The 19101-nt window shown below is 39.1% G+C and overlaps 1 protein-coding gene and 1 non-coding gene across 6 annotated transcripts; both read left to right on the top strand.

Annotated features, from left to right (window-relative positions):
- Positions 1-37: 37 nt before the first annotated feature.
- On the top strand, positions 38-119 carry trnal-aag (transfer RNA leucine (anticodon AAG)). Its single transcript has one exon. It is a non-coding gene; the product is annotated as a tRNA-Leu (tRNA).
- Positions 120-408: 289 nt separating this feature from the next.
- Positions 409-17767, top strand: bod1l1 (biorientation of chromosomes in cell division 1-like 1). 5 transcript variants are annotated; one of them, XM_028459524.1, is made up of 29 exons: positions 409-640; positions 1696-1820; positions 1904-2112; positions 3384-3839; positions 5377-5526; positions 5604-5770; positions 5869-5965; positions 6177-6303; positions 7625-7685; positions 7761-9344; positions 9962-10049; positions 10145-10258; positions 10335-10375; positions 10474-10525; positions 11054-11118; positions 11233-11308; positions 11399-11457; positions 11568-11628; positions 11705-11745; positions 12254-12401; positions 12541-12617; positions 13953-14055; positions 14201-14244; positions 14383-14449; positions 14575-14642; positions 14866-14944; positions 15194-15329; positions 16160-16231; positions 16632-17767. In XM_028459524.1, the coding sequence occupies exons 1-29, from the start codon at positions 524-526 to the stop codon at positions 16756-16758; spliced, it is 4611 nt and encodes a 1536-aa protein (XP_028315325.1). In that variant the 5' UTR covers positions 409-523; the 3' UTR covers positions 16759-17767. The 5 variants fall into 5 exon arrangements, with proteins under 5 accessions (XP_028315325.1, XP_028315324.1, XP_028315322.1 ...); XM_028459523.1 differs by having other exon boundaries at positions 10142-10258; XM_028459521.1 differs by having other exon boundaries at positions 7761-9437.
- The last annotated feature ends 1334 nt before the right edge of the window (positions 17768-19101 follow it).

Genomic DNA, 19101 nt, shown 5'->3' with positions numbered 1-19101 from the left:
TTTTTGTTGAAATATGAATAAAGCGCCACGCTATTACGGTAGCGTGGCCGAGCGGTCTAAGGCGCTGGATTAAGGCTCCAGTCTCTTCGGGGGCGTGGGTTCGAATCCCACCGCTGCCATATCTTTTCTGACGTGTCAGTAGTATTTTGACTTTCACATTTCATTTAGTTCAGTAAATTTTGTATCAGTTCCGAGTATTAAAAACATTGTATTCTTTCGGTATTTTCAGTATTATCAAATTTGACAAAGTATTTTTTCCCCACATAAAAGATGTTTCAACAACCAGCCTGACCAATTAAGGGTTTTAAATGCTTACAAGTACGATAACCAGCAAATAATTTGCTTTTTAGGGGAAGCTTTTGTTATGTCGGGTCACTCAATTGTTTCTGTTTCCGGTTTTGTAAACAACTTCCGGGTCAGTACATCAACAGACAGCGGGAAAGGTAAACGCTGTACTTTAGCGGTTGTATTAACGCGAAAACCTCCCGCTTCTGCCGGAATTGTGCACAGTATCCCCGGGGACATGTCTGGGTTACCACCGGGGGACCCGCAGCTGGTTTCTATGATCGTCAGTCATTTGAAAACACAAGGACTCTTCGACCAGTTCAGGAGAGACTGCCTGGCAGACGTGGACACTAAGGTAAGGATTTAACGACTATTTATTACGTTATTTTGTGGTTACAAATGGCAGTAAACACTTTTTAATTGACCTGATCTATGAGGGAGGGGGGGATTTGAAGATTTTTTTTTACCCGTAAATGGTCACTGGTTCTAACAAGTTTGAGAACCCCTGCTTTAAACAAGTGGTTCTCAACCTTTTCAGTACCCAACCCCCAAAATAACGGTACCAGGGACCCCCACTGTACCTGAAGGTGGTTGAACACAGAGGAATAAAGGGGTGATCTTTTTGGGGCCCATCCATAAAGTCAGCAAAATGATGGTCCATTGTTCTATGAATTTGTGATACCCACATTTATTTATTCATCTGAATAATATCCACTGTTATCCAGTCAGTTTATTATTTGATCCATAATATATATTTATCTTAAAGATGTAAATAAGTATTTAAATAATGGGTTTAAAGTGACCAAAAATGGTGTAAATGGGAAATTAGAGTGGCCAAAAACACACAGGAAAAATGGTAAAAAGGGTACAAAGTGTCAATATTGGCTTAAAAGTGGCAAAAAGGAACAATTGGGTTAAAACAAATCATAAATGTGGTTAAATTGGAAAAAAAAAAAAAAATCAGCATGCATTGTGGTAGAAAGAGGTAAAAGCGACAATAATGGGTCAACAAATGCGACATTAGGTGGGAAAAGTGGTGGAAAGGGTTTAAAAGAAGTGCCAAAAATGTCTGGAAAGTGGAAAAAATATGCAGAAAATGCATTGAAATTTGATGAGCAGTGACAGAAATGGGAGTAAATGTAGTAAAAATGCATTGAAAGGAGCAAAAATATGGCAAGTTTGGTGTAGTTGCAGAACAAAGGTAAAAATAAGCAAGAAGTGAAGCAAAAGATCCTGGCGTTCCTCTCATTTACTTGGGTATCAAATTAATGTGTCGACGATATTAAGTCTACATTAAAAAGGGAACGCGACATATTTAGTAACTCAGTAAATTAGATGAATGCTGATTGTATCTACATTGTGTTTGTGTGTTCCATGATTACCTTCTTGGTTGTAATGACTGTTTCACAGCCTGCTTATTTAAATCTGAAACAACGAGTTGACAACTTCGTGTCCAATCACCTCTCCAACCACACATGGAGTCCTCACCTGAACAAAAACCAGCTGAGGAACAACATCAGACAGCTTGTCCTACAGTTAGTTTTCCCTGTTAATGTTTTTGTTTCCAGCTTTTATTCCATCACCGTCCTCTATAAACCTACGTCCATCCTTTTTTCAGGTCTGGGATGCTGGAGCAGGGCGTGGACAGGATCGTCGCCCAGGTAGTGGATCCCAAAGTCAACCACATATTCCGGCCACAGGTGGAGAGGGTGGTGCGGGAGTTTCTGTCCCCTGGTAGCTACTCTGAGGAGCCGCCAGTTCCTCCTCCTCTTCCTCCTCCTCCTCCTCCTGAGGAAACTAGTCCTGATAACAGCCTCCCCGAGCAGGGTAGGCAATGTTTTTTCTATCTGTGTATTTATTCATTTATTTCAAAGTAGGGATGGGTTATAGCAGGGGTCACAAACATGGTGCCCGCATGCACCAATGAGCTCCAACTAAAATCTAATTTACTTTCCAGGATTCAAACTCACAAAGATAAATACATATGACGGATGTAGTTAGTACTTAGTTGAGTGAAATACTGCTGCACGTGATTAAGTTTTAGTATTAAATTAAACGTCTTTAAATGATTATTTTCACTGAAACATTGTGACAAATGTTTTTAAGTGTTGCAGATTGGTTGTATGGGTTGTGGTATCTTATATATAATTTGATATATAAGAAATATTTTATATAAAATATGACATATTTGTTAAAAGTAGTTTTTTAGTAGCTAAGAAAATAGGAAGATGATAATTTTCAATGAAATGTAAAGAAAATGAAACGGTTGCATACATTTGGAGAATAAAGTGTTGCATGTTGAAACTTAAACATTTCCTACCTTTTTAGGTTGCTGCTAGCCTTCTTTATTATCTTACCCTCTACACTACAGGGTCCCCAAGGTCATGAAATTCCTGGAAAAGATATGGAATTGGAATATTTTAACTGTTTTGAAAATATAGCCTCTTTTATTTCAATGATTAAAATCCAACCTTCGCTATTACTATGGGACGCTAAGCAAGTCCCTAAACCATAACGCCTTGTGTAGTTCATCACTTTTAATAAATGTGTCTGCAAATTGAAATTTTAATCTTATAATTAAAAATGCTAGCACTTAGTTGTTGTTTAATGTTACATTCAATAACTGATGCATCATTATTTATGAAAACCTATTGCAAAATGGGTGCCAAAGGCAATTGCACCATTGTACGCAGCTAAATGATAAATAAGTGATGGGCACAACTTGCTTTCCCTGTGCCACATTGTTGCTACTAACTGAGGCACACTGCCCGATCTTTGTTACACTAGTACACTGGAACGGCCCACTTACTTTTTTTTTTTTTTGTTGCTCTATTGGTCTTGAATAGATATTAGTGGTTCAAAACTAAGAAATAGAAATTTGGTAAAGAATTTTGGAACAGTTTGAAAAAAATCATTGTTAAAAAGTGTGGGAACCACGCCTCAAATTAAAGTGAAACTGGAACATTTGTTATTTAGGAAGTGCTTTTCAAACCGGTAGCCCTTTGGATTAATCCTTCCCACAGTTTGAGAAAGGTTGGTGACTCCTGGGTTGTATTAAGAAGAAGAAGACTTGTTTTTAACTGCTCATGTGTTTCCAGCCTCATCGTCAGCTGCAGCACCGTCCAGGGACGCCATGTCCATACTGGACACCATAAGCACTCTTAACCAGGAGGCCAGTGTGAGGTCCAGCTCAGCTGCTGAAACAGGACAAAAAATGTCCGACGACGACAGTGTGGAGGACATGGTCTTGGTTGAAGAAGGTGATGATGATGATGGTCCAAATGACAGGAAGCCACCAGACGACGAAGATGATGCAAAGCCACCAGTCGAAACCCCAGATTTGGACTTGAAGACGGAAGATTCACAAGATCAGATGGAGATTGGGAAAGACGGGGTGATTAAGGAGGTGAAAGTGGAAGAGAAGGAGATGCAGGTGGATCAGGAAAAACCGGCAAACAGAAGTGGAGGGAAATCTTCTGAGGAGAAAAAGGAGGACGATCCACAGAAATCCACCAACCAGGCCAAGCAGAAAGCCAGAGAGAGGATCAAAGAGGGTGAGCGGCTGGTTCCTTTCCTTTGTTTCATTTCTAAAACCACAAAGCACAAAAATGCCATGTAGTTCTTATTTAAAAAAAAAAAAGAAAAGCCATTTGAGTCTAGAACACGTGTCAAACTCAAGGCCCGGGGGCCAAATCCGTCCCTTTTAAACATCCAATCCGTCCTGCAGGGTAAAGTAAAAATGACTGACAAAAACAATAATGATTGTGTAAATCACTGCTTCCCAACCAGGGGTACATGTACCCCTAGGGGTACTTGAACACACTGCAGGGGGTACTTGGAAACAATGATGAATCTATTTCCAACATGCTGAGTCATTTTTAAGCCTATTTCAGACACTGTACATGCTCATCCAACATCTTTTTCACTTGTAAACGGCATTATTGGAATAAACAATATTGTGGCCTTAATATCCTACTAAATTGTTACGAACATGTCAGGCACATTACTAAAAATTGAGGTAAATATATTCTCTGCTATACAATAATTGTAATGCACAAAATTGATATTTCGTGTGCGTACAGGTTGACATTTTCAAGCTGTAGGAGATTTCAGAGGCCAGCATGTTAACAATATGTAAATAAAACCAGAAAGTTTACTAAATTGGAGTGACGAAGGGGTTCTCCTCGGGGGCTACATGAGACAGAATAGGTTGGGAAACACTGGTGTAAATAACCAAATCATTTAGTTGTGGATATATCAGGCGGCAAAGTAAAATATCTGCATATTTTCACAGAAAGTGAAGCTCAGAAATGTTGACAATATTAATGAAATAGAAACTTGTCATTGGAATGATTTATTGAAATTAACCAGAAATTGGGATTAATTTTACATCACTGTATCCAAACATATATTTTGGGATCCATGCAAAATAATTCATCGAAATAGAACTTTACAATTATTCAAATGGAGATTCATTGAATTTGTGACAAATTCAATGAATTTACAAAATATTTGCAGGGGTTTCCAGTTTTCCCCACACTTGTAGTTCACGATGGATCATTTTGACTCTTGAATTGTTGGACCAAACCTAGTTTTTCCCCAAATCCTGCTCAATCTTCCAATTATTCCCAAATTGAAATAATTTTGTCACTACCTTGCACCTACTGCTTGGATATTGTCAGTGCCATTTATATTTATACTCTACATACATGCTTTTACATCATTTATACATGGAAATGGAAAGTAGAACTGATGATCCATTCCCCTGTTCTGCTATCCACTGGAGATCAAATTTGTCTGTTTTGTTTTTGGCCCCTGAGCTAAAATGAGTTCGACACCCTGGTCTAGAGTGTTTCTCCAAGTATTGTTATCAATATATATATATATATATATATATATGTATCAATATTCTTGTATGTAATTATTGTACAACCCAGTAGCAGACAGAAAATGTACCAATATCATCTTTATTTATAACCCTTTATGTTACAGCTGTTTACAAAGATTTAGGCGTCTTAATACTAGGATTATTTCTTTATATTATCAATCTATTGTCTGTATTTTTAATGTGATTTTTTTTTTTTTTGCCAGAATATTCTTTGGAGGACTCTGACCTGGAAGCCCTGAGCAACATCTCGGTGAGCTCGGTGCACACCAGCGACCTGTCGTCCTTCGAGGAGGAAAGTGATGATGAGGAGCAGCCGTCAGAATCCTCAGAGGAGGGCGAGCTTCTATCCGATGGTCTCTGACACTTCAAAATTCATTTTCTCAACATGTTTTCCAGTTAAAGATAAATGTTTTTTTTTGTATTTGCTTAGATCCCAGTGAGAGCGTGGCGAAGAAAGCGACAAGCGGAGACACAGGAGATGAAGACAAGGAGCAGAAACGTCGCCGCAAAGCTTACGTTCACAAACCCTTCCTCTACTCCCGCTATTATAGTGATTCTGACGATGAGGTCACAGTGGAGGAACGCCGCAAATCTGCTGTTAGTATTGGATATTTTATGTACCGTATCAGCAGGAAGTTTAATATGTTTACAGGTAAATAATGTTAAGTAATGTTTGACTCATTTTGTTTTTCTAGGCAAAGGACAAAGAAGAAAGGCTTCTTAAGAGGCAGCAAAACAGAGAGCGAATGGAAGAGAAGCGCAAACAGAAAGCAGCTCAGACAGAAGAACAAGGTTAAACTTTCAAATTAGCATTTAGTCTTAAAGTTCATATAAAGGCAGTTTTTCCTGCGTTTGTTTTTCTCCCACCGATTTTTATATATATATATATATTTTTTTTTTTTTTTTAATGGTCATGTAAATGAATTAGTCCTTTCTATTCCTGTTTTGAAAGTAAACCAATGCTTTTAGCAAAAAAATGACAGCATAAATATCTTTTACACAGATCACAAGAATCTGAAGGGCAGAGACGCTGCAGGACTTCAAGGTCCACAGGCCAAAGAGGCACGCAAGGAAAGGAAAGTTCTGGAAAAGAAAATGGCTCTTAGCAGGAGGAGAAAACTGGATGGGAGGTGTGTCTAACTCACTGTCGCACACACACAAACACAGATTGGAAATCAGCAGCACTTAACCCAGGGTTTTTCAACCTTAGGGTAGTGACCCCATGTGGGGTCACCTGGAAATAAAATGGGGTTGCCTGAAATGTCTATTAATAAAAAAAATAAATATATGATTAATATTCTATTTTTTATTTATCTATCTATTTTTGCACAATTAAAAAACAATACATAATATGACAGAAATAGATATACAGTGCAGGAAGAGGAAGAAAGCTCAAAGAGCCTAAATAATTGTTATTTTTTTTACAAATGAAAACACCACACCCAATCTCAGTTACATTTCTATACCTTCACTTTCTCAAATATAAATCTATGGCAGTTCAAGTAAAATGCAGTATAAAAATATTTGGGCTGGTCGCATATCTTCACTTTGTGCACTAATACTGGATACTATAACACCATATACTGTAACAAAAAAAAATTTAGAGAAAAAGTCTCCTGGGGTCACCAGAAATTTGTGACATAAAAATTGGGTCACGACAAGAAAAAGGGTGGGAACCATTGGCTTAACCCTTTTTATTGTATAGAAGTTTTGCAGCTGACGTCACAGGTCATGTGATCTTTGTTTATCAGCCATCTTGGACGGCACTTTGCTGTATTTTACTAAATAGCGTGTCAAAATAATACCATGGTGTTTCACTGCTGTGCTGTTGGATGTACAAACAGGCAAGGGGAAGTCTCTGGCTTGTCCTTTTATTGTTTCCCAGCTGATAGAAAGTGACGCAAACAATGGATTGTAGCTGTCAAACGCAAAGTTTTGAACTCAGTTCAGAGTGAGACTTTCGCTGCAGCTGCGTTTTGGTTAAAATCTGATAAAAGACACATAATTTCTTACCAATAAATCTATTTATTTAGCATTTAACATTTCTTCGTGCAGGGGTGCTTAACGTGTGTGTGTGTGCGTGTTAGTTTTATCTTACTGATGATGTGTTGTTGCAATAGCAATCCTGCTCAGTGCGTGCGTGCATTCTCCGGCCATATGCTTGCAGCACTTATCATAAACAGCGCCGCTTTTACAGTTGAAATGCTTAACTTAAGGAGTTACTAAAGGATGAGTTCACTCAGAATGTAGGCTTATTCAAGAAGTTTACTTTAATTTTGCCCCGGTAAATTGAAGAAGTGTACAGCTTCCCTCTGCAACCGTCTGACTGTAGCAGGAGGGAGGGGATCTGCTTCGGCTCTACAGACAGTGGCGGCTGGGGGAGTTGTCGCTTGAAAAGTTAACATTTTCTACCTTTGAGCTACTAGGTCACGCAGGAATTTTATATTTCAGGAAAGACGGAGAGTCTTCAAACAAGAAGAAATCCGATTCAGCCGATGGAGTCAAGAAAAGCGTACGTCAACACTACGGTTTTCAACTCGGGGCCTTTTTTCAGAGACTCTTGTAACATTTCTGTTTTGTATATTAGGAAGCAAGATCTGCGACATCCAAACCCTCCCAACCTAAACTCATCAGAAACCTGTCGGATTCGGCTTCCCCTGACGAGCGGCTGAGAAAGATGAGTGGCAGCGTCTTGGAGGACTTCTGCGACGCCAAAAAGCAGTCCAACAAACCTCGCACTCACTCCTTCATCCTGGAGCTGGAGCAGGGCTCTCAGGAGGCCCTGAAACATCGCTCTGTCGGGAAGTTTGACCGCGTTTCTCGAAAGGAAGTTCATCCTAAAGAACGTAGAGACAAAGAGCGCAGCGTGTCTGACGAACGCGCCAAGCACAAACAGAAGCAGGAGAAAAGATCTGAACACCAGATGGATGGAGCGCAGCAGAGGGACGTGGGTATAAGTAAAGTGACCTTAGAGGAGAAAGGAGAAAAGAAGCTGAAAGTCAGAACTGAGAAGAAGGTAAGTGGAGTTTCAAAAGAAGGTAAAGCGTCCGAAGCTTCCATGGAAGAGGGAGGCTCAAAAGAAAGCAGGAAAAGTAAACTTTCACCAACAGAGAGCATCAAATCAGAGAAGAACAAGATCAAAGAGAAGACTAAAGAGAAGGAAAAGATCAAAGGAGAAAAAAGTGATTTCAAGCAACAACTTCACTCTACAGGTTTGTCTGAGGATCGATGTGACATGGAAGTTGGCTCTGACAATGGCAAGAAGAGAGAAAAAAGCTCCAAGTCAGTCCTGAAAAGGTCAAAGAGTCACAGCGAGGACAGGCTGAAGTCCAAACCAGAGAAGGACGCTGAGAAGGAAAAACCTAAAGCCGACTCAGACAAAGTCACCAAGTTCAGCACAGAATCTGACAAAGAACAACGAAAGGTGAAGACGGCAGAAAAGGTAAAAGTCCCAGAAAAACCTAAAACTAAAACGACCAAAGACGACATCAGGACTTTATCGAGGACGGATAAAGTCCAGAGTCTGGAACCTAGAGGTTCAGGAAGTGCATGTGTGAGCAAAGCTGAAGCTGTGAAAGGGAAGAGGAAAGAGGAGCGAAAGGTCTGCGTGGAATCTTCACATGAGAAATCTGAAAACAGAAGCTTGAAGAAAAAAACGGAGAAGAAGGAAAAACATTTGGAGAAGAAAGATGAAACTCGGGAAGATAAGAAAGCACCAAAACAGGAGAAGTCTGAGAAACCCTGCATGTCCGTTGGTTCTCCTCACAGTCTCAATACGGACGAGCCACCAAAGAAACCTTCTCTCCAGCAGGAAACCACCTCTGATGCGGAGCTCGTCTCCACGTCAGAGGACACTGGTGACGCCCCTGAACCAGCAAAGGAAGAGGTGGAGCCACAACGTTACGTGATGCCCGTGGTACCGGCCGAAGCCGACGCCCTCCTCACTCTGATGGACGTGTGCACCTCTGCTGAGGCCAGGCTGCCAGAGAGCGTGCCACAGGAAGTAGCACCGGTGTTAGCTCTTCAGGACGCTGACATGACGATGAAGGAGGCGGCCCTGACGCTGCTCTCCATGGATCCTGACAGCACGGTGTCCTGTGACCTGATCAGCCCTGACGCTAAGGAAGAAGAGTCCACGGAAAGCCCGATGGACACGGCTGGACCTGAGGAGGTAACCGCTGCTGTAGCTGAGTCCACAGCCACTCATCATCACACTGGGAACCAACACATTGATGATGGAACAATGTTTTCAGAACTTTCAAAGGTGGAGAATCAACAGAGATATTTAACCTCAGGTTTTTGTCATAGGTTTGAAATGCATCTTGGGAAACTTGGAAGTATACTTCAGTGGGAATAGTCACCATACTAATCATCCTAACCATACTAATAGTATATAGTAGACAGTATGTACTCATTGAGTTTGTAGTGTGTCGTATGGAGTGTGGAGTTTGAAACACAGCCTATGTGTTTGTTGTTGTCAGTTTGATGGTGTAACAGATGAATAATTAATAATAGTGTGGAGTTAAAATGTAATATGTACCGTAAAGTACTACAATAACAAGTCATGTTCTAACACAGGGGTATCACATTTCTCATTAATTTCACTAACTTCAATAATTTTGTGAGCAGTGTAATTTTTTAGGGACATTTTGTGGGATTGTTTGAATTGAAGGATTTTTTTTTTTAAAGAAAGATTTATTGTTTTTTCCACAATTCGTCAATCAAAACAGACTTCTTCAAAAATGATAGAGGATTTTCTTTCTGTTTTGTTTTTTTTAATTTTTGAAGGATGACGGTAGTCAAACGGCCTCGACCAAAGGAGCTGAAACTGCACACGTACCAGATGAGAAAGTGCTCACATCGACAGAGAATGAAGGTATTATTCCTCGTTTCTTCTTCTCCATCACGTATTTATTCTAAATGTATGTTTATGTGGTGATGCCTTACTTACCTGTGTATATTTTTTAGCAGTAGCAGATGTGGGCGTGTGTGAAGGTAATGAACTAGAGGCGATGACGGCAGACAGCACAGTGACTATTGAGTCTCAACCTCCAACACTGGTGTCTGAAGTGACCAGTGAGCATGGTGAGTCTGGAAAAGCAAAAACTAAGAGATTAAGTGTTTATATTTGACTTCTCACCAAGCAACTTTTATTTTTAAGAGCCAACAGAGCGACTTCCTGTAATGACCCTAGCCCTGAAAGTGAGGAGACATTTATATTCACATGAAACACATTTTCAAATGGTTAACATGCAGGTTTTCTGTTTTAATGACCCAATCTTCTGTTATATGATTATCAGGAAGATGAAAATGCAGAAGAGGAAAACGAAGCTCCGATGGACAAAAATACTGGTATGCTCACATGACTTAAAACTGCTAGAGATGAAAACTTTTGTCAGATAAAGAATTAGTTTAGGCCTCATAGATTAATAAATCCAAGATAATTTTCTCTGAAGAAATATATAAAATGTGGAAATTGCTGCTTGAAAGTTTTCATTTCCAATGTAAACACTCTTCTTGATATTTTCTGAAAGGTTTTGCACATTAGGAAGAATGAAGTAAAACACTTCTTTGCATCCGTTTACAGGACTCCACATCCCACAATGCAATGTGCAAAACCTTTACGACAATTTTATTTGACAGTGTTTTCATTGGAGATCAAAGCAAACTTTCCAGCTGCAATTTCAACCTTTTTTTTTTAATCTTTTTCGAGCAAATTATTTTTTAGCTATTGATCCTTTAGGTCCTACACTGTCTTTGTCTGATAAAATATTTACGTCCCAAGCAGCTTTAAAAATAACTTCCCTATATTAAGACGAAAAAAAAATTCTTAGCAGGACAAGTTGAATTTATCATGCTGTTTCCTGTTTTCACCACTAGGTGAAGCTGAGGGTCCTGCAATAGAGGAGGAAGCTGTTTCAGCAGAGAACTTAAATCCAGAGCCTGTGAGTTTGCTCATCATCAATAATCAAGTCTCTCTTGTATTCACTGGGTTTCAGAGTTTTTCCTCTTTTCATTTTTTGGTTTATGTGGTGACTTTGTTTTTTTCTGTTTTTTAGATAAACAACAGCATTCCTGAGGAGGAGACAATGAAGGAGGTCAGAGAAGCTGAGTCCAGTCAAGTCGAGCCAATCGGTGAGACCTGTTCCATTCAGAGTTTTTATTTCTCTCTCAGATTGCTTGTTTGAAGGTTTGGTTTCTAACGCCAGCTTTGATGTGTTTCAGATTTTTCTTCCAGGTCAGACAGTCAGCAGAAGGAAAAGAACTCCAACCTTTCTGAAAAAGTAATGTTGTAGTTTTAGTCATTTCTTTTTGCTTTTAAGCAGAGAACCAGCTGATGTATGGGTTCTGTTTCTACGCTCACTCACTTTGATTTTTAATTTTTTTTTTGTAGGAAGAAAAAATGGAAGAAGGTGAGAGATCTAAAGAAAACCCGCCCAGTCAGGAAGAAAGCGGTGATTCAGAGTATTTTCTGCAATATTTCTAAGGAATGGTGGATTGGTTCTAATCAGTGTGTTTGAAATGTGTCAGGTGATAAGACGGAGAACAAGACGACGAAAGAAGCCACTGAGGTCAAGGAGCTTTTCATTCATTTTTTCATTGATTTATTTAGCACACATTTAAGAAAAATCAACATTAAAGGTGCAAGGATGGAATGAAGTGCAAAGGGCTTTAAAAAAGTTCAATAAACATATACAATTTAAAATGAAGGCTAATAAAAACTCATAAACTCAGGAAACAAAATGCACAAATAATCTTTGATATGAGGACGATGAAAATATTGAACAAAATATTAAATGAAAATTAAAAAGAAATATATTCATACACATGGAAATACAAACATATACACGTGGATTGTAATTATGGTGAAAAGACAGAGTAAAATGAGAGAAGGCATGAAGTTATTAGCGGTAGATATAATGTAGGAGGACTTATAAATGAATAACATGTTTTTTTAACTGCCTTTTGAATAGTGTGTAGAAGGATATGGATCTTATTGGACACTAGGTTCATTCTGAATCCTAGGTTTCGTGATATTTGAAGAATTTGCTCATAGAAATCTTCATTTCTTATTTTCAGGACCCTGACGTGGAAAAGCGTTTGCTCTGCAGAAGACGATCATCCAGAACCTCCGACGAGGCAGAGGAGGAAGAGCAAACGAAAGAGGCAGAAGAGACTCCGAGTCGCAGAGGAAGGAGTTGCTCGGAAGCCAAAGAGGCCACGGCTGGTAAGATGGACGAGAGCTAGAAGAAGATTTCTGATTGGTTCTTTGTGCTGCATTGTTGATAGGTTTAGGTTCTACAATGTCCACAGAACATTAACATTGGTGGTCTCTTCCTGAAGCTGTTTTTTGTGTTTAACGTCAGAGCTCCAGTTGGTGGAGGACAAATCAGAGGAGAGCGCTGGTGAAAGTGCATCAGTGAAAGAAACCGCGAATAAAGAGGTACTGCAGGCAATCAATATCTATTCCGTATTTCAGTACAACTGCATTGGAATATTCATATACTGTAGATCAGCGGTGTAACACTCATTTTAGTTCAGATGCCAAATTTGGACTAGTTTGATCTCACATGAGCCGCAGATTTTAGGAAGGAACAATTCCAACATGACAGTGCAATAGTTTGCTTTTCCCACGTATAAAAGATATACAGTATATAATATGTTATGTTTTCATTTATTCAGACAACTTTTTTCAGGAAATATTCTTTGATCTCCTGACATCTTTCAACTGCCAACTCTCAGTCTTTCTCAGAGGCATCTACTGATTGCTTTGACGTTTCCCTACGAGTTATTTCATAAGGAAAACATCTGCTGATCGCTCTCATGTGTCTTTATGAGTTCTTTCTGGGCGTGGCCAACTTGAGCGTTCCCTCAGTCTGGCCACACCCCATGTTGTCCGATGGTCTCTGGAGAAGAGAGTCCCAGGTGTGGAAGACTAAAAATGTTGTTTCATCCCTGTTGATGTTTAAGCTCTGATTCCTGATCTCGTGGCTTCATTGATCCAACGTTTGTTTGTTTCTTTCTCTTATTTTTGCGTCGTCCCAATGTTACACTGGGATTTTAAAATACATTTCCTGAAAAAAGTTGCCTGAATAAATGAAAAGTTAACATATTAATTAAAAAAAAGAAGACAAAATAAACTTGCTGGAATTATATATATATATATATATATATATACATTATGTAAGGCACCAACAATATCAAGCATTCATGACAGATGTCAGTGCCTGCAGGATTTTTACTTCAAAATTGCATGATTTTTGTGACAGTTTTTGTGCAATTTCGAGGAATTTTGTGTGCTGTTGTTTGTGAAAAAAAAAACAAAAAACAGAAATTTTGACAAATGTAGACAGAGTTCTATCCATGCAATTTGTGATTAAATATATACTGCAGTGGTGTCCTATTGATACAAGAGAATATTATGGAGTGTCATTGAATTAGTGAATTTGATGGGACAGAAATTTACAACTGAATTGGATAATCATTTACTCAATTGTGTTTTTTTACTTGTTATGACGGGCCGAATTGCAGAATGTAAATGGCCCCCGGGCCTTGAGTTTGACACGAAATTGAGATGGTTTAAATTTGAATAATGACGAATGCTAATCTGCAAAGCAAATCCATATAAAAAAAAATTAAAAAGTGAAGACAATCCATACTTGTGTACTCGTGTTTCATTTGCTCTAAATAGCTTCCGTAATTCTGGACAGTTTTTGCATTTTAGTTAAATTTTACAGGAAAATGTATTCGCTTTTCTTTCTTTTATTTATTTTTTTAGGAAATCAAGGAAGAAAGTGAGCCAAAGACGAGCATCTCATCACCGTCTCCTCTCCACGGTGAAGCTGCAGGAAACACGGACCTCAAAGCAACAACTGACCAACGTGGGTTTGAACCTAAACCTTTTTGCTTTATTCCATTTCTTTTTGCTGTCTTTTTGCTTTCTTAATTATTTGACGCATGGTTTAAACCACAGGGAATGTTGAGTGTGAATATAAAGATGTTAATCAAATCCAACTTGACTTCCAGGGAAGCCATCGCTGAAAAGGAAGAGGTCAGAAGATTCAGCCGAGGTGAGTTTTTTGCTCTTTATTTATTTATTTTTCATTGAAATACAATTATTCTTAAATGGAAGGTAAGTCTTTCTGACATGTTATTATTTCTATATTTACTTTCATGGTTTGGTGGGTTTTTCCTCGCTGCTGCCTTAGGATCAACAGGAAGAGAAAGACGAATGTAACCAGGAAATACTAGAGGATCAGCCTGAAAATGCAGCAGGTGAGAACATTTTGTTGCCTTGAAATAAGGTTTATGTTTTGTTTTTCTTTCAGTTGTTTTCTGAAATTTAGTGGAAAAGAAATAATAGAACTAATAATATTATTTTACCTTTTTTTTTATTCCAGGCTGTTTACCTTCTGTAGGCCAGTCTGAGCTTCCTGAAGAGGAAAAAACTGAGAGAAAACCAGATGATGTACGTTTGGTTAACACACACACACACACACACACACACACACACACACACACACACACACACACACACACACACACACACACACACACACACACACCACTTCTTATTTAATGTGAAACTGTCTTTCCTCGCTGCTCTGACACTCTTTGGTTTCTCGTTGGTTTAGCACTTAAATTTTCATCTTTGTTAAGTTTTCAGCTTTTCAAATGAATTTTATAAACAGGTTGAAGAGCAGGAGACGCCCTCAAAGAAGCCAGCACGAAGAGGACGACCACCAAAGGCTGCAGCAGCAGAAAACCAAGGCAAGAAAATACAAAATGGATTTAAATAAAGCATGAGGTGATTTAAAATGAGGTTAATGTAGGAGCTGTTGGATGGACACATCTGTGAAAAAAGGACGGAATGAAGCCCAATGCGAAAGCACTACTCTTTATTCCCTTTTTTTCAATTTTAAAAATGTAAAAAATGATCATAAAATGTTTCTGACAAACCTTTATTTAAAGGTGAGGCTTAGGTTTAACATAAATTATTGCACTGTTTTTTCACTGCAGACAAAAAGGAGCAAAAAGGGGAGGAGAAAGAAAGTGATGGGAACGAAGAGGAGGAAATGGAGGAAGAGGAAGATGGAAAGGAAAAAGCAGCAACCAGAGCGACAACGCGGGCAGCATCGCGTCTGGAGGCTGAACGGTGAGTTTCTGTGTGCGAGGAAGTGTTTTAGTCCAGACCACACACACCGAGTGCACGACCGGCCTGAGACTAAGACAAAACCATGGCTGTGTTTGAAATCACACACTAACGTACTTCTCATACTACAGTAAGTCTGACATCAAAATTAGAATGTAGTGCGTTTACATTAGATAGTATGAAAAGATTGAGTACGTGAGAAGTACCCATATGTATACTATATCGGGACATTTTTTAAGTTGGTGAGCAAACTAGTCATACTCAACCGCCCCATAATGCATTGAGAACTTAACGTAAAATCATCCTTGGACCGGCTTTAAGCTAAAAATCAAACATCCCCTTTTCAAAACAAAAGCAGCTCTTTTTGTCTTCTATTAGTTTTTAACTCTTTTGTAAATAGATAATTTTGTTTTGAAGTTAACCAGAAGTTCAGTCAGCAGCACAATGGAGGGTCTCATAAAATCTATGTGTTTCCTTAAGTTTTATGGATCAAATGACCAAATGTTGATATTCTACCTGGTCACTTTCTCACTTAAAATGTTTTTGGAACTTTTAAAGGTGGAGAATTGACAGATATTTAGCCTCAGTGTGCTTCAGGTTTTTGTTGTTGTAGATTCATAATGCATCTTGGGAAACTTGGAAGTATCCTTCAGTGGGAACGGTCACCATACTAATCATACTAATGGAATATAGTAGACCATATAAACTCATTGAGTGTGTAGTACGTTAGTATGCAATTTCGAACACAGCCACTGTTTACTCTGAACCTGTTAGTGTATTTTCAGCCTAGCATAATAAATTAGTGCTGTTTTCTATTCTTTGCTGCTGCGCAGGAACAAGCCGATCAAACCCTCCACCCGAGCAAGTCGTCAGCGTGGCAACGATGACAGCACTGCTGCCACACGGTGAGATCAGTCATCAGTCAAATGGAAACAATCTCTTAAATACTCTGAACTCCCTATTAACACTGAGAGCTTTATTCTTTTATTCTGAAGTCTGAAACACTTGACTTCACTCAAATTTTTTAAACTTTTTTCTTCTTTATTTAATCCTTAAACACGTAGTTTTGCAGCAGATGTAGTCAGAAGTGTCTTTGTGCTTTCATAGTAAATTCCATTAACCAGTGTAAATGACCTGAGGTCCTGGGTTGGCTGTTTTTCCAGTCCAGGGTTCGGTGGAGGAGCTCCAGAGCTGGAGCTCGCTCCGGTTATTGCAACACGTTTCATTTCACAAAGCGCTCTTGGAACAGCACGAGCATGACACAGACAAGTGCACTGACAATTGCTGCTTGTTTCCCTCCTGCAGCGGCTCCAGGGGCCAGGCAGCTGCTGCAGCCAAGGGCCGTAAACGGGAGGCGAGCCCCCCTCCCACGGGGCGGACACGGGGAGGACAGAAACCAGAGGAGCCGCCGTCCAAGAGAGCCAAACGCTGAGCTGTGTGACAGCAGCGGTGGTCGGGTGTTGTTTTTACACTTTATATCCAGAGAGCGCAGCAGATTATCCAGGTGAAGCCATTTTTGCCTCATTAGCTGCTGATGGAGAAATCCTGGCGTAAACCTCAGAAAACCTCCTGCCGCTCCACATCCATATGGTTTGGATCAGTCTCCATCGCTCCCGCACGTATTCAGCCAACCAATCAGTGGCCAGATGTGCAGCTGAGCTTTGAGACGCAGTGAGCTGTCACTCAGACAACGTCTTCACCGTGAGCTGTATTCTGTATATTTTCATTCTGTGAATGAACACTCGCACCATTTTTATACCACATACAAACATAAAGTGTTCCGATGCTGAAAAGGTCGTTTTTAAAGAATAGAATAGAACTTATTTAGTTATTTTATTCCTACAAAGTTACCTACAATGTGAACATGTTTTTAACTTTGAGCTCAGTTTAGTCAGACTCACGTTATGTTGTTTGAAGTTGAGCTCCAGATGTGTCACTGAATCTTTTAGTTGCATTTATTGCTTTCTGTATTTGTTTGATATCAACTTTGTTCTTGGTGTCAAATGTAAGTGATTTTAAAAATGTCTGCGTAAATGTGTCGTTTATGGGAGTCTCTCACACACATCCCCATACACTGATTTATAACACTTACTCCCATTGTCTTTTTTTCTTGAATGGATGTGCTGTCTAACGTGTAAATAGTCAAAGACTTGAACCAATCCCCTCCCAGTTCAGATGAGGAGAGGACATTCCTGCCTGCTAATGGGGGATAAACCTGACAACTTGTGTAAAATATTCCTACATCATTAGCACGTTAACAGGCTATAATCGTCGCAGCTAAACCTGAAAACACGGATGGAGGAAGCAGAAAGCCAGGGCTCCACATTTAAAGCTTTTTAACGCCTTTGTGAGGCAAGGCAAATTTAATTGTATCGTGTATTTCATACACAAGGTAATTTAATGTGCTTTACTGATTAAAAAGTACAGCAGAAAACATAAATAAGAACATTAAAATCAACAGTAAAACATGAAACAAACATGTTTAAAAATCTCCCTCTCACTCATACGCAGTACAGAAAAAGAGTGCCTTTAACATTGATTTAAAAATGTAAAGCTACAGTTCCATATATGTAGTTTTGAAGTAGCAGTTAGCCTGATGCTAATCCAAAACCATGTTGTTTTTTTTAACCAGATATGATTACTAATTATATTTATAATGTAATTAGTTAAAATAAGTTTGCTAAAGATATTCATTTAAACCAACTAAATGCATTTCTCATATTTTGGGTAGAGATGGACGATATTATCGGCCGATATTGGCCATAAAATGTGATATTGGTTGACATCGGTATTGGAAACTGAAAAAAACGGCCAGTGTGTACTGTAGTTTGGTACAATCAATGGAGATATATAACGTGACCTAAAATTAAGTTGGGGGAAGGGGTTCTATGCGTGTATCGGTTAATATTGGAATTTTATTGTTGGGAAATCGGCATAAAACTAATAGCGAACATCCCAGATTTTGTGCTATTGATGCTTTCTGGCTTCTGTTTTACTGTCTTGTGCCAAAATCTAACAGAAATGAGTTGGATACACACTTTTTAAAAAAAAAAAAAAAAAAACTGTTGATGATGATGATGCACCTCTGTTCAGGGATTATTGATCCATGATAAAGTTCTACATCTCCTGCCTCAGGTCACATGTGAATCTGCTGTTTAAAGTGCAGCTGATCCCCAACCACTGAGCATAATAATCCTCTCCCATTCAGCCATTCCTCTCACAGGACATAAAAGTTAACAGGTGTTTAACGTCAGAAGAGTTTTATACAAGAGTCAGAGAAATGAGCAGCGACAGCAGTGGGAGGAATGGGGGCACTGGGGGCTTAGAGCCGCCTTTTCTCACTCTTTCTACGGTTGTTGAATCATTTTCTGCAGCTGGGCTGATGTTTGGATGGACTTGTGCCAACATGTTTGTTAACTTACTGACACTTTAGGCCAAGTGGATTGTTTGCATTTTGCCAACAGTGTTTGAAGATATAAAAATGTTGTTTTTTGATTTATTTTTTACTATAATCTGTTTCAATGAGCAACACAATGCAACAATTACCCAACAACACACATCCAACTTAAAGCCCGAGGGTCAGATTAGGACTTTGGAATGATTTTTCACAGAGTTAAAGGGAATAGAATTACAACAATCATAAAGCAGCTGCAAATATTGCATTGTTACCTTAGTTTAAACATAAGAAACTGCTGTTTGCGGGCCTCATTCGGCCGTCAGACTGACTTTGTGTGGCCCCACAAATGATATTTTAAGCTGGTCATCACACATGAAG

Source organism: Gouania willdenowi, chromosome 10 (assembly GCF_900634775.1).
Source record: "Gouania willdenowi chromosome 10, fGouWil2.1, whole genome shotgun sequence".
Classification (NCBI taxonomy): Eukaryota; Metazoa; Chordata; class Actinopteri; order Blenniiformes; family Gobiesocidae; genus Gouania; species Gouania willdenowi.
Note: the sequence above shows the minus strand (reverse complement) of the source record. Positions and strands in the feature narration are given on the sequence as shown.

What these genes read in the sequence shown, in the direction of transcription:
- bod1l1 (XM_028459520.1), top strand. Translation starts at nt 524, where the DNA reads ATGTCTGGGTTACCACCGGGGGACCCGCAGCTGGTTTCTATGATCGTC. An exon ending in AGCCAAAGAGGCCACGGCTG is followed by an intron (nt 12,402 to 12,540) that starts GTAAGATGGACG and finishes GTTTAACGTCAG; the next exon opens with AGCTCCAGTTGGTGGAGGAC. An exon ending in TCGCGTCTGGAGGCTGAACG is followed by an intron (nt 15,330 to 16,159) that starts GTGAGTTTCTGT and finishes GCTGCTGCGCAG; the next exon opens with GAACAAGCCGATCAAACCCT.